The sequence below is a fragment of the Culex quinquefasciatus genome, chromosome 1, assembly GCF_015732765.1.
Source record: "Culex quinquefasciatus strain JHB chromosome 1, VPISU_Cqui_1.0_pri_paternal, whole genome shotgun sequence".
In the NCBI taxonomy this organism is placed as follows: Eukaryota; Metazoa; Arthropoda; class Insecta; order Diptera; family Culicidae; genus Culex; species Culex quinquefasciatus.
Window position 1 is genome coordinate 25,030,171 of NC_051861.1, and position 14,451 is coordinate 25,044,621.

Genomic DNA, 14,451 nt, shown 5'->3' on the forward strand with positions numbered 1-14,451 from the left:
CCGCGCTGACTGCAAGGCACGTCTAACTCCGTTGGCGGTGTTCGGTTATGTGTTCCTTGGCGTCGTCCCCGTAGCGTCGCGATGGACCGATTCCCAGTCTAGGAGGGGAGGAGTTTAGAGATTATCGCGATAGATGGATCTCTCACACTTACAGGTGTCTCGGTATTAGATTTACGGCGTGCCGAGTTCTCCTGATGTTCTTGTTCTCCGCGTGGTGCTCTTGGTTCAAGTCTCTGCTGGTGAGCTCGCCGGGAAGGACTTCAGCTGGCAAACGGCATACTCTCGAGCTGACCCTTGGCTACGGCACAGTCCCGGGCATTACCAAACTACCCTTGTTGGAGTACACCGTTGAGGACAAGGCAACGGATTTTGGTAGACCACTTTGAAGTATGTCTTGGAAAATTTTAAAGAAGTGGTTTCTCGAGCCTGAAATTGTGAGACGGATTATATGTTTTAAGCAAGGTTTTAAGCGTCCTCGGAACTTTTTTTTTGATTTTTATCCTCACACATCTGCATGATCAGCATACGCGGCTTACACGGATTCATTGGCAGCAATTGGAACGGTAACTGTTACTAGTGCTTGCTTTTGCCGACCAAGACAGTCGGGATAAGCGACTTCCTGAACAGAAATTTGGCAGGAATCTGAATAAACGGCTCACCGGAATATTCGAGCGAGCAAACTCTCGAAATTGACATTACAATGTCAACAACGTTTCGAAATAGCAGGCAGGTTGCTATGATATTATAGAACCCTGAACTAAAACTGGGGAGAAAAAAAAAATGTTCCCTTCGGAAATATCCAAAATTAGTACCTGTGAATTGCCACCAGGTGCAATTTTGGCGTGGCGGTAGTGTCGCCAGCCCCAACAGGGGAGTGGCGTATCTATATATATTTAGTCTATGCGTGTATACACACTATAGAGTTATCTAAGCCCGAGCTCACGCACACTAGTACCCCATTTGTTTTGCTGGCGGGTACAAAATTTAACCTCAATCTTTTTCGTGTACGTACACGCAATACATGTGCACGTAGATAACTCTATAGTACACGCGCATCGCAAGTTCCCTTATTGTTTTGACATTTTCCTGCGTCAGCACATTCCAGCGTGCGTCAACATGAGGGGGTGGCGAGGCGAGGGAGGATTGAAATCGGTGCATCTTTGCACCGCTTGCTGATGGTGTGGCGACGACGACCATCAAGTCATTTTGGTTGGACAAACAACACACATCGGGTGCGACGGGGGGCGCTGCTGTCCAAGCAAGAAAACAACACATCAATCGGACACTTCGCGCATCGCGCCAGTGCTGGAAAGAGGAAGAAAAAGAAGCCTTCATCGTAGAATGCCGTGCATTTTGAAGTGGGTTTGAGCTGTTTTTGGTGTCAGGTTTTTCGAGGAAAAAGTGCAGAAAAGCGCGTTGCTACCTGCCCAAATGGACACCGACACCATTCCGGATGTGTAAGTAGCGATTATGGTTGGGGCTCTGCGGTCCACTTGAAGTGTCTTGTTTTTTTTTCTCACTCCCAACAGTCCCAATGATAATCCGGAGACGTACTGTCGGCTCTGTTTTTCGGGTTTCTACGTGGAACCGGTGTACCCCCGGGATGGGCCACCGCGTGATGCGTTGTTGGACCTAATCTCGCAGCACGTGGACATTCACCTGTCGCCGGATGCGGACCACTCGTGTATGGTGTGCCGGATGTGTCAGATGACGCTGGAGAGCTTTCACAAGTACCGGACGCGCTGCCGAGCGCTGGACGAAGTGCTGCAGCGAAGGCGTCTCGAGTTGGCCGAGTTCCGCGTGAAGGAGGAACCCGCGGAGCAGCCTGCGCCGGTTCGGGGCTTCGAGAGGGACACGATTTATTGTCTGAGTGACAGCGATGACGACGAGTGTGGTGGCGGCGGAGATCAAGCAGGGGAAGAACTGGAACCGGAGGACGCGTATGAAGAAGTGGACGAAGACGAGGAAGCCGACGAAGAGGATTTGATCCGGGGCGATATGCTCGTCAAGCCGGAACCTTACGGAGTGGACGGACGAGCGGCAGATTATGAAGAAGGTGGTGGAGTCGGGCAAGAAGAGTACCGGGAGCCACCAATGCTTATCCGGAAGAGGGAACGCGTTGATACGAATGAGGTGGTCCTGTTGGACTCGGATGAAGAAGATGGTGGTGGTGGTGGTGGTGGTGACGGCGATGATGGAGAAAGATCGATGGCTGCATCTACGAGAGCAAGCAGTGAAGCACCAGGGCAGGCGGATGATCCTGAACCGGACAGGGCTTTGCCGTATGAAGTCACTGAAGATGGAGCGTACCGGTGTACCATCTGTAAGGAGTCGTTCCGATTGATGAAGGAGATCAAGGTTTGTTAATTAAACTATTAGTACTCACTATGTTGTTAACGGGCACGCTTCTCTTTCCAGTTGCACATCCGCAAGGCCCATCCGAAGGATTCGCTGATTTACTCGTGCAAGCATTGTCCCAAAAAGTTCTGGGACCTTAGTGTTTTGCGCGTTCACAACCGCTATCACACCATGGATTTCCCGTTCACCTGTGATCAGTGCGGGGCCAAGTTTCATTTGAAGGAACGGATGGACATTCACGTGGCCAAGTACCACGACAAAAACTCGCCCCAATATTCGGAAAAGCGGTTCAACTGTCCGCTGTGTCCGCGCATTTTCATGCAGGAGCAAGGCCGCCAGAGACACATTCGCAACTTCCACGAAGTACGGCCGGACACATTGGAGATGGAGAACAGCCCGCTGCCCAACAGCTTCGTCTATTACTGTGAGCCATGCGAGGTGTCGTTCGAAACGCTGGAAGAATCGCAGGCGCACATTGCCGAGAAGCATCCGCGCGAGGAAGGGGAAGAAGCGGACGCCAATCCAGCAACGGTGGTGACCAAACGTTGCAAGTGTCCAGACTGTGGCAAGCTGTTCCGCAGCAGAACCGCTTTCAGGTCGCACCATTTGTCGAACCATGTCAGCAACATGCCGGTGGTTTGTGATTTATGTGGAAGTGGATTTTTAAGAAAATCACAGCTTATTCACCACAAAAACCGCTGGCACGGCGAGAATGCCAGGAACAAGGGTGCATTGGAACGCTACAAGTGTGATCACTGCGAGCGCTTTTTCATGCGGAACCAGGATCGAATCAGGCACGAACAGATCATTCACCAAATTGAAACTCCGGAGAAACTGCCCGCCGTCTGGGAGGGTCGCAAGAGTAACTTCCCCTGTTCCAAGTGTGACCGGAAGTTCCCCACGATGAAGACCATGCGAATTCACTTTTCGCTCAAACATCCGGATGTTGCTGTTCGATTCAAGTGCACTGTGTGCTCTAAACTGTTCAAACACAAGCAAACTTTACGAGACCACATGACTAACCATACCGGAGAACAGCCTTTCTTCTGTTCCGATGAGCAGTGTAACGAGCGGTTCATTCGCAAGAAGGATTACGATCGCCACATGCTCGACTTTCACGGACCGGATGATTCTGGCGATGAGGAGAAAAAGAAACGGTTCCCATGTCCGCACTGTCCGCGGAAGCTGCTATCTCGCGTGGCGCGGCTTATGCACATCCGGCACCATCACAAGGACGTATCAGAGTCGGCTTCAGCAGCCAAGCAATTCCTTGACGATCTTCCCAAAGATTCGAATCAATGCACATACTGTCCGAAGGTCTTCAACAACCGCAACACTCTGAAGCTGCATATGATGAACCACATGGGCAAACTGCCACATCCGTGTGACCAATGCGACGCCAGCTTTTACAAACCGACCGACCTGCAAAAACACAAACTTCGTTACCACCCCGGAGGTTCTGCGTTAAGTCTCGCCAACCGTTTCAAGTGCGCCTACTGTCCGCGTGTCTTTGTCCGGAAAACTGGCCGACGCTATCACCAAACCGTTTTCCACGGCGTAAAGGCTCCTACTCGAAAGGGCGCTGGCGCTCCTTCTCGCGGCAAGGCCCGAATTAAACCGGATCCGGATATGGTTTATCCGTGCGCACTTTGCTCACTCACCTTCAAGTCCAGCACGATGATCCAAGAACACCACCAACAACAACACCCGGACCAGGAATTGTTCTACAAGTGTCCCCATTGTCCACATCGCACCGTCAATCGTCAAGCGTTCCTTTCCCACATTCGACTACATTCCGGTGGACCTCGTTACCAGTGCAACGAATGCACGGCAACGTTTGATCGCAAAATCTCGCTGGTCACGCACACGAAACGCTACCACGGCACGGAATCCAAGAACGGAAGCCCAGCGGTGGCCATGTTTAAGTGCTCCGTGTGCCCGCGCGAATTTATGCGCAACCAGGATCGCGTTCGGCACCAGGTGCAGATGCACAACTACCGCTCCAAGGCAACCGCCGACAACGACGAAAATCCGGGACCTTCCAAACCGGCCGGTCGGATCAAAATCAAGCAGGAACGCATCGATCCGAAGCCAGCGGCGGCATCGAGGGACGGTTTCAGCGTGTCCAGTGACGTCGAGGAGGAAGCGGAACTCATTACGGCGGATAATGATCACGTCAGAGGTGAAGCAGAAGAGGAAGTGCCATCGGTGCCGACCATCTCGTGCGTCGTGTCGATCAAGGAGGAAGCGATGGCCGCGAAACGTGACGCGGAATTTTAAGTAATGCTGCCGAGGGCAGCGAAAGTGAAAGCTATCCTAAAATATATAAGGTACTTTGACGTCAACATTTCAGACAGCGCTATGTTACATTTGAAATGTGTGGTCGATCTTGCAAAGCAGATGCATTTATTGGAGAAATTTTATTAATAAAATTGTGGCATTTCAGAGCGTTCAGTAGTGTCCTCGACCGTTGCAAAGTATCACTTCCATTTGTTACATTTGAAACTCCACTACCAAAAACTACCTGAGAATTCAGTACAGACAATCTAAAATTCATTTTTTATTTTCAAAGAGGTTTTACACTTTCGTGCATACTTCTCTTCAAGGTTCTGAAACACCTTCAAATATTTATACCGTCCCGCGCGTGTGGATCAATCGGACCGCGCACTGGACTCACAGTCCAGAGGTTGCCAGTTCGAATCCCGCAGCGGGCGCTCTAAAATTCTTTGTGTAAATATGGTTATCCGGCGCCGTCGCTCCGTGCCGTACTCTCAAACACTTAGGAGCTCCGATTCTTGGTAGAATAGTCGCCGCCACAATTGAAGCATTTCGCATCGATGTTCTCGTTGATTGTTTCGCAAGCTTGAGTCTTGTGCTCACCTCCGCAGGTTGCACTACGATTCTTGATGAAACAGTTCCTTCCACCATACCCAAACTGCAAACAGTTAAAATGTCGAAAGTTTAACTAGGGGAAATTCTCGTATCTTTGGCAGGTTAAGCTCTCGCTCCTAACTCCATCCAATTTGCTGATTTTCACTATTTAAACAACTAGTTTTGCAAAACTTTTGATAGAAACATGCTTGCTCACTTCTTATTCAGCTATTTATCACTCGATTTCAGTTGAAAACGCTTTTAATTAGCTTTAATTGAATGCCAAAGTTCTGACCTGCCAACATTAGAGGCACGCTGGAATTAGATGCTGTTCCCCTATTTGCTACCCGATTTGATTCCCACCAAATTTGCTCTCGAGTTTGCCCTCGAGTCTCCCACCGCGCGTAGCAAAGCAGGTATCAAATTTGATCTCAAGTTCATCTGTAGAAGAAAAATATGTGTCGGTACCTGTCGGGTACTCATTTTCTGATACCCGACAAGTACCGGCAAGCCAGGGGGCAAAATTTTGAATGCGTGTTTCGGAGATTTTTATATGTCTGCTCTATGTATGATATGTTTGATGTAGGTATGATTCAAAAATTCAAAAAAAAATCAAAAATTCAAAAATTTGAAAATTCAAAAATTCAAAAAATCAGAAATTTAAAAAAAATGAAATTCAAAAATTTTAAAATTCAAAAAATCATTATTTTTTTGAAATTTTTGAAATTTTTAAAATTTTTGAAGTTTTTGAAATTTTTGAATTTTTAAAATTTTTGAAATTCTTGAAATTTTTAAATTTTTGAAATTTTCGAAATTTTTGAATTTTTTTTAAATTTTTGAAATTTTTTGATTTTTTTTGAATTTTTTTGAAATTTTTTCAAATTTTTTTAAATTTTTTGAAATTTTTGAATTTTTTTATTTTTTTTTATTTTTTCCGTGCTTGATTCGATTTTTCCGTGCATAATTCCATTTGAAGCGGTAGCAAACAGACTGAATACCGGGTAGCAAAGTGAAATCCCGAAGAACTGAGAGCAAATTTGCTACCGCGACAGGTACCGCGATGGGGTTGACGTCGGGTGCAAATTAGCTTTGCTTCGATGTTTGCACCCAGCGCTGGAGATGCACTTAGAATTCATACCCCATTTCTGGAGTTTTTTTTTAAAAAAAAAGGTCTCATAAACCAAATTTTCATTTTTTGCTTTTTGGGTGTTTTGAATACGCCTGACTCAAGGCGGTTCTAAAAACACCCAAAAAGCAAAAAAATAAAATTTTTGCAATTCCACTGTGAAACTGTTAACTTTTCCTGTCCTTCTGGAAAACCGAAACGGCCTACTTTTCCCTACCAAAAATAACAGAATGGAAAATTAATACCTTTCAATAACAGTGCTGAAAAGTTCTACTTTTCAGCACTGAAATGAGTGCTGAAAAGTTGAACTTTTCTACACTAGTATTGAAAATTAACATTTTTTAATATTTTTTAGTTTTGAACGATGAATTTAATCAACACATGAATGTTTGACATATAATTCCGCGTTTTTCGAAATTGCAAAAAATTTTGTAAGCAACTCGTTGCAAAACTTGATTGAAAAAATCTTCTTTTCGCAACTTGTTGCATAAACTACTATTGGTTTATAGGTCCTTTAAAAAAAAACTCCAGATTTGTGTTTCGCGGGAAGAAGTTATTCCAGATGGCGGTCATTAGTGACATAAACTTAAAAAAAAATTGCAATGGCCTAATGGCCTATCTACAATCACTTAGCTTAGAAAATTTCACTTAGCTTAGGAATTTGAATCAATGGAAATGAATCTGAGTTTCTACAATGGAAAATTCGCAATTTCGCAATTTTCAGTGTAAGAACGGGCCTTGACCGATCTTATGCACTAGGTTCCCGACGAACACGCACTGCCCTTACACCTACATCTCACCCTTGCTCTGAGTCAGTACGAGCAGCACGCTAGAACACGCTTTGAGTGTTCGTGCCAGGCATGCACACCTTCTTTTCCGGTTACGCATTTTAACTCGGCCGGGGGTGGTACATTACGTAGGGTTTGATGTAAGTATAAGCGCCTAACCATTTATAGTGTGCCTATCAACTTTCATTAAAGCAAAAACTGTTATATTTTTAGTATGAATTCAAAAACTAATTGTTATTTACTGTGTTTTGTTTTCTCTTGAAATCTTTTCTAGTGTTGAGTCGTGTTTATATGTTGCTATTTCTTTTGTCGCGGTGTTTTGTTACAGTTTTTGGTTCTAAGCATTTTATAAAAGTTTTTCAAAAGTACAATAGTAATTTGTGTTAATCCATTAATCATTCCATAAATTGAATAAGGGCTCGAACCTCACTTGCTTATGAAAAAGGTGAAGTTGACAGTGAAGGAAATATACTATGTAAAGAATCAATAGTAAAAGAAAGATAGTAATTTATGAAGTAGATAAAGAAATTAACAATAGTTAATAAATAGAGGAAACAAACAAGCTTAGATTGTATTGAGGACAATTTACAGGGAAAATGAGAAATTGTTCAAATACATAAATAAAGAAACGGCACATGATAAACAAAATTGACATTGCTGCCAAATTAAGGGAAAGCAGACAGTTTGTTACAGCAGCATCAATTGGTAAAATAGAGTGGAAAAGCGTTGAGAAATAAGAGAATCAAATGAGTAAAATCGAAATCAAATGGAGGATAGTAAACAGAAGCTGCGTTAGAGAATCAGTGAAACAAAATAAACAGAATATAGATGGTAGATAAAATGGAAAGAAGAGAAACCCCGTTCTGCGATGCTCAGGTACATCCACAGCAGTTGACTCAACATACTGCGAATCAAAACAATACCGTCTACAATCACAAATTACTTCCCTTTCCCACATTGACGCGCCCGTCGTTTCCACAGGCCACCAGCTAGGTTACACCTTGTCATCATGATGACTAAACCAAGCCAACGTGGAGGTAAGAAAATAGGACACTTGCAAGGAACCAGGGCCATGCTGTTTTGTCCAAACAGCACTACGGATGTAGTTGGGCTCCTTCCGGGATGTTCCTCGCCTAGGTGTGTCAACCGACGAGTATCATCAGTATCATGCACCCTTGGCCTGCTTTCTACAATGGAAAAGTAATCAAATTAGAAACTGACGTTTGGTTTGGAAAATTTCAAAATCTACGGTAAGTTGACGTTTCCATATCAAAGGTAAACAAACAACTGCATAGCAACGTATATCAGCCCAGCAAGTTTTCTAAGTTGATTGCAGACTTTCCTAAGTAACTACTTTACTTAGATGTTCTAAACTAAGTGATTGTAGATAGGCCATAACTGGGCGCTCGATAACTGGGTCGTAGCCAAGTTAAAAAGCAGACAACCGTCAAAAAACCAAAACAAACCAAAAAAAATAAGCATCGGTGGTCCCCTCGTTATTTTTCGTTCAGCCCAGTTAGCGAGCAGCATTCGTTGACTGGGCTACGTTCTCAGCCCAGTTACCGAACAAGTACTGTACTTTTTTGTGTGTGGTCTTCAGCTGTAACCGGTGCGAATGGGATATTTCGAATGATTTCTGAAATGATTTCGGCACTCATCAGATCTTACTCAATTTTATTAAGTATCAAAAAATATCAGAGAAAATAAAAAAAAGTTTGTGAGTGGGTTGCGTTTGCTGTAATGATCGTAATGGTAAAACTCAAAAAATAAATGATTCGTCTGGCTCGATGAAATTCTTTTTATCACAAATCACAAAAGAAATGCGTAAATTTGATAAATCTTTTGAAGTTAACGTATAAAAAATAAGATAAAAATCTACATCGATTGCTGATGTATGATTTGAGTCTGTGTTGTTTTACGTAGTGGATATACAATGTCAGTGTTATAATACTTAAAATACTCATGTGCTGGTGGCCTGTCCGGCCTCTCCTCCCTCGTAGGATCCCTCCGGCCCGTGGACCCGCTCCATATGATGGTTCCGGTCGCACAGACGCAGAAACATCCGATCGCAATGCTCACACTGGAAGGTTTCCAGCGGCGCTTGCTGCACCGAATCCTCCGAGTGGTACTTTTCCTTGTGAGTCTGCAGCAGCCGGAAGCGGTCGTACTTCATGGGACACTCGTCGCACGGGAAGCGCAGTTCGGAGCTGTGCAGCCGCTGGTGGTTCCGCAGTGAGGCCTTCCGTTTGAACACCTTTGCACAGTGCTGGCACTTGAAGCCGACGGAGGTGACCTTTTTGTTGGTGCGACCGGCCTTGCGCGTGATCAGGCACGCTTCGCAGTGGTGCGGCCGGCAGTGTTTCGGGTGGTCGTGGATGTGGGCCTTCCAGTTTTCTTCGTTTTTGAAGATGGCCGAACAAATCTGACAGCGGCACAGTTTGTATGGCTTGACGCGAGTGGTGGGTGCTGGGGTTGTTGTGGTCGTCGGAGTAGGCGCTGGCGAGCTTGCGCTGGAAGGTTTGACATCTTCGGATGACGTCTGTGGATCTGTGGAATCTTCTGCGGGTTCCTCCTTGGGAGTGACTGTGGCAGGTGATTCCGAGGTTGTTTTAGCTGCGGGTGCTTGAGATTCGGCTGGATGTACTTGGTACAGGTGCCGTTGGCAGGATCTTTCCCCCTCGAAACGCTCGTTGCACAGCAGGCAGAGGTAGTCCTTGCGTTTCTTTTTCAGCTTGGACTTTTTCAACTCTGGAGTGCCCTCCTCCTCCCGGATGCCGTAGGTTCGCTCCATGACGTGGACGTTCCTCACGTGGGTGATTCTGTCGCGCTCTCGCAGGAAGATACGCGAGCAGTAGTTGCAACTGAACCGCTCGCCGATGGCCGGCGCATCCTCCGAGTGGTACCGCTCCTTGTGGGCCTGCAGCAGGGGCTTACGGGCAAACTGGACGCCACACTCGTCACAGGGGAACGGCAACTCCGACTGGTGGTACACCATGTGCCGGCTAAGCATCGCGCGGGACTTGAACACGCGCAGACACTTTGGACAGCGGTGCAGCGTGATGTTCATCCGAGGGACGGTCTGTTCGGATTTGGAGTCTTCTTGATCGTCGGTTTGAGCTGTTTCCGCTTCCGCTTCTGCTTCTTCTTCTTCTTCGTCATCATCATCGTCGCCGTAAGATACATCCACCGTTTCCAGAACTTCGTCGGGAAGGCGTTCCAGGGTGACAACGACGTCCCGTATCTTAACGTCCTCTGGCATCACTCTGAAAGAAAGGGAAGGCATTTTCGTTTTGGGCCAAATCGTCACAACGACCATCATACTCACTCTTCGAAGTTCTCGCCGTCCTCGCCATTTTTTTGGAGTTCCCCGTCGCCGTCGTCACATCCGCCGTGCATTCCGTGGGCCATTTTTTCGTGCTTTGTCAGATCGAACCCGCGTAGGAAGCCTCGTCCGCACACCTTGCAGCTGATGACCGGCTTGCGGACGGTCCCGTCCGGTCCGTGATTGGCCAGCATGTGCTTCTGGAGGAACTTTTCCCGGTGGAAGCTCATGCTGCACAGCTCGCAGCGGAACTTGAGCTTGCCGGTGTGGATGCGCAGGTGCTCCTTTAGGTTGAAGCCGGTCGAGAAGGTTTTCGGACAGCGCGGACACTTGTGGGGCAGGCCGCCGGGTTTGGGCGTGCGTTTCTTGATGGGGGTTGGTTGTTGTTCCGGCTCGAGGCCCGGTTCCGTTTTGATGATGATGGGTTTGACCTCGTAGAAGGTGGGCTTTTTAGCTGGGTGATGGTTCTCGGTGTGTTCGCGGAGCAGCGCCGGCGAGGGGAAGTCTTTGCCACACTGGAGACACCCGAAGCTGAGTTCTGGGCGGGAAGGTGGTGGCGTTGGAGCTGCTTCCGTTTTGGTGGGATCGGGCGTGAGCTTTTCGCGCTTGATGGTGGTGCCGTTCGAGGCGTGGACACTTCGCGTGTGCGTTGCCAGTTGGTGCGCCTCGAGAAACGTTCGCGGACAGTGCTTGCAGCGGAGTCGAGTAATGATGGCCGGGGAGTTGGCCCCGTTGTGGTAGCGTTGGCGATGCCGGTCCAGGTAGAGCTTGCGATCGAAGCGGGATCCACAATCATTGCACTCGTGCGGGAGCTTGCCCTGGTGGTTCAGGACATGCATTTTGAGGGTGGTTCGAGATTTGAACGTTTTTGGACACATCAGACAGATCAGCACGCCGTCTTTGTCGGTGTGCAACTTTTCGATGTGGTCTTCCAGTTCGTTCGTGTTGGGGAAGTTTAGGGGCGTTACGCAGAGCGAGCAACTGAGCTGAGCCGGTGGAGTCGCTGGAGCTGCCGGCTTGACGGAACTGGGAGGACGTTCGAGTTGAGTGGAAGCACTTGTCTTGCGCGGTGGAGCTTTTTTGCCCGACCTGTACAGCTGGGCGTGGGAGCGCACGTAATGTTGGACGCGATCCGCTTGCCGCGGGAAAATCCGAGGACAATAGTCGCACTTGAGACGCAGCGGAGCAGGAGCAGAAGAGTCCTTGAGTGGTACTTTTCCTGGTGCTTTCTAAGCGTTTTGATACGATAAAACCCGGTGCCACACTCCTTGCAGGAGAACTTGCTCGTGTGTACAACAACATGCTCGGTCAGGCTACCTCTGCTTTTAAACTGTTTGCCACAATCCGGACATTGGTACTTTTTATCATCGTTTACGTTAGACGAGGTGGTCCCAGTCATGACGGATTCACTTCGCTGTTCCGATTCACCGTTCGTAGCTGCCCGAAACTGCTGTGCGAAAGCGTCCAACATCTCGTGGTCCGGCTTCACATCTTGCAGCTCCTCGTCGGCGTCGTCAAAATCATCGCAATCGTCCTGGTTTGGATCTTCCTCCGGTGGCTGATACGTCGTAGGTTCCAGCAAGCTCAGACTCGACTGTCTTCCCGCGTCGAATCGCTCCTGAACCGACGTAATCTGCAACATCGGAGGAGGTGGAGGCTCCTGCTCTCCTTCATCCATGTACCCACCTTCCAAGTCCGGATCGTCCATGATGGACACGTCGTACTCGGAGTGCAACAGCAGCTCCTTGCGCTTCCGTCGAATCAGCACATCATGCCGCCGGCATCGCTCCCGGAACCACTGAAACTCCTCCAGCGACATCGAGCACATCCAGCAGACCGCCGACGGAAAGTCCTCATCCTGGCTAATCTGAATCCCCGTGCACTGGGCAATCCGATCGATCGTCTCCAACCGAGGACCCTGTCCCACCGGAAACAACTCCTCGAGCTCCTGGGACCGGTCCGACAGACACAGCCGGCAGTACGAGGACGGGTCGCCATTTGGCCTACGCCACCGCAAAAGAAACAGGAGAAAAAGACAAATATTTTGAACCGTGTGTGTACGTTTGTACTCATGTGTGTGTGTGTGTGCGTCAATCGACACCAAACACTCGTCTTCTTTTCTCTCTCTCTCAAAACTTTCCCCCAAAGAAAAATTCCACCCGCAAGCGGTCAAACTTACACCTCGAGCAAATCCTCTGCGCCGGGCACACCGTACTCCATGGTCCGCGACGGTGGAGCGCGATTCCGGCCCGCAAAAAGCTACTTTTTTCGCGACTTTTCGACGCACCAGCGAAAATCCATCAAGCTTTGCGTTTCGTTGTCTTTTTGCTTTTTCTCTGCCTTCGATGAAGGAGAAGAGATTTTCGCGAAATGCCATCAAAAGAAAAGACAAAGGGAAAAGGGAGGCTGAAAGGCGTCAAACATGTATTTTCGGCAGTTCTTGTGATGCGTGCACGGATAACATTTCAATAAACTTGAACCTTCGTCTTTAAACGTACACAAAAAAGAAAACAAGTACTTTTCCTCGAAATCAAACAAAAACTTCAAAGTACGAAATCGAAATGAAAGTAAAACGATCTCACTCTAGTGGCCGATCGCGGCGCTCCCGTCGTGATTCGTCGAGCTCCTCCACCAGCAGTCGAAGCAGCAGTTCCGGCTCGAGCAGATCTTCCTCCTCCAGCAGCAGCAGCAGCAGTGGTAGCAGTCCGGACCGGAAGCGGTCGAAAAAGCCTCAAAGATGAATCTTCCAAAAGGAGCAGCAGCGCAAGCTGAAGAAACTTCAAAAGAAAGAGGCCAAACGGGAACGAAAGCTGGCCAAGGCCCAGCGCAAGGCGCTCAAGAAGCAGCAGAAAGAGGAACGCAAAGCGGAAAAGCGCCGCCGGAAGGAGCTAAAGAGGCAAAAGCGCCCGACGGACGCCACCTGCAGCAGCAGCACGGTCGATTGTGGCGTGCCGCTGGATTTGATGAACACCCGGGCGCGCGCTCCGGAAACACGCGAAGAGTACGAGGCGCGGCAGGCGATTGTGCGGCGCGTTCTGGATCCGGAAACGGGCCGGTCTCGGCTGGTTAAGGGCGACGGGGAGATTATCGAGGAGTGCGTCAGCCGGGAACGGCACATGGACATTAACAGGCAGGCTACCGCCGGGGACGGGGCCGAGTTTCAGCGCAAGAGCGTCGGGTGGAATGTCGGGTGAGGGCGGTAATAAAGTTGGTTGAGGTTTAAGGAGGTTTTTGGTCATGTGCTTCGAAAAGGTCCATGCGCAGCCGCCTTTTGCAAGTGGAGGGGAAGTTTTGTTATGATTCGCTTTTCATCGGCAAATGTACATGGCGTCTTTTTCATGACGCTTTTTTTTCGTCACGAGGTTCATGTAGTCTTTTGTTTGAAAGGTTGACAGAGCTGTAGAAACAGGCACTGCCGATGCCAGAGATTTTGTTTATAATAAATATTGCTTATTTAAAATCATTAAACAGACTTTATTGAAGTAGGAGGTGGAGGGGTAGCTTATTAGATGTACTTTCAGAATATGCAATAACCCAGAAAGTGTCAAAATGTACATGATGCCTTTTGAAATGTTGGCGTCGATTTAGCATGATTGGGCTCGCTTAAAAATATTTTGAAATGAAATTATAATGTACATTTGCACCGAGATTTGCACCACAAAAACCTCTTTTTCTCGCAAAACTAAAATTTTCGTCATTGCTTAGAAATTTTGGAAATTTATGATTGCAAAACAATTGGATAGGTGTGACAGGTGCATTTTAAAGCATTTTTTTTCATTCTAATGTTGATATTGCTTATTGCGCGATAAAATCACGTTTCTCCTACGCTTCGACTGACAGGAAGTTGAAGCCGTCAAACTACCGCAGTGAAAAAATCTGCTAGGCGAACTGAAATTTTCCAATGAATATTTTCCAAAGCCAACCTTTGACAACAACCAAGAATTTGTTGAACCCTAATTATTTTTTTTTAACTTTTTTAATAATAT

General features: G+C 47.5%; 3 protein-coding genes across 3 annotated transcripts; 2 read left to right on the forward strand and 1 right to left on the reverse strand.

The window, feature by feature from the left end:
- The first annotated feature begins 1,119 nt into the window (after positions 1-1,119).
- LOC6031650 (zinc finger protein 808) lies at positions 1,120-4,805 on the forward strand. The gene is made up of 3 exons (XM_001842346.2): positions 1,120-1,457; positions 1,530-2,358; positions 2,419-4,805. Exons 1-3 carry the CDS (start codon positions 1,432-1,434, stop codon positions 4,636-4,638), a joined length of 3,075 nt encoding a protein of 1,024 aa, XP_001842398.2. The 5' UTR covers positions 1,120-1,431; the 3' UTR covers positions 4,639-4,805.
- A 4,194-nt stretch (positions 4,806-8,999) lies between these two features.
- LOC6031651 (zinc finger protein 91) lies at positions 9,000-12,835 on the reverse strand. The gene is given in 4 exon segments (XM_038259372.1): positions 9,000-10,406; positions 10,469-11,672; positions 11,675-12,468; positions 12,645-12,835. Coding segments are annotated over 4 exon segments (3,342 nt in total). The 5' UTR covers positions 12,686-12,835; the 3' UTR covers positions 9,000-9,103.
- A 67-nt stretch (positions 12,836-12,902) lies between these two features.
- On the forward strand, positions 12,903-13,688 carry LOC6031652 (ADP-ribosylation factor-like protein 6-interacting protein 4). The gene is given in 1 exon segment (XM_001842348.2): positions 12,903-13,688. A coding segment is annotated over 1 exon segment (633 nt). The 5' UTR covers positions 12,903-13,026; the 3' UTR covers positions 13,660-13,688.
- Positions 13,689-14,451: the final 763 nt, after the last annotated feature.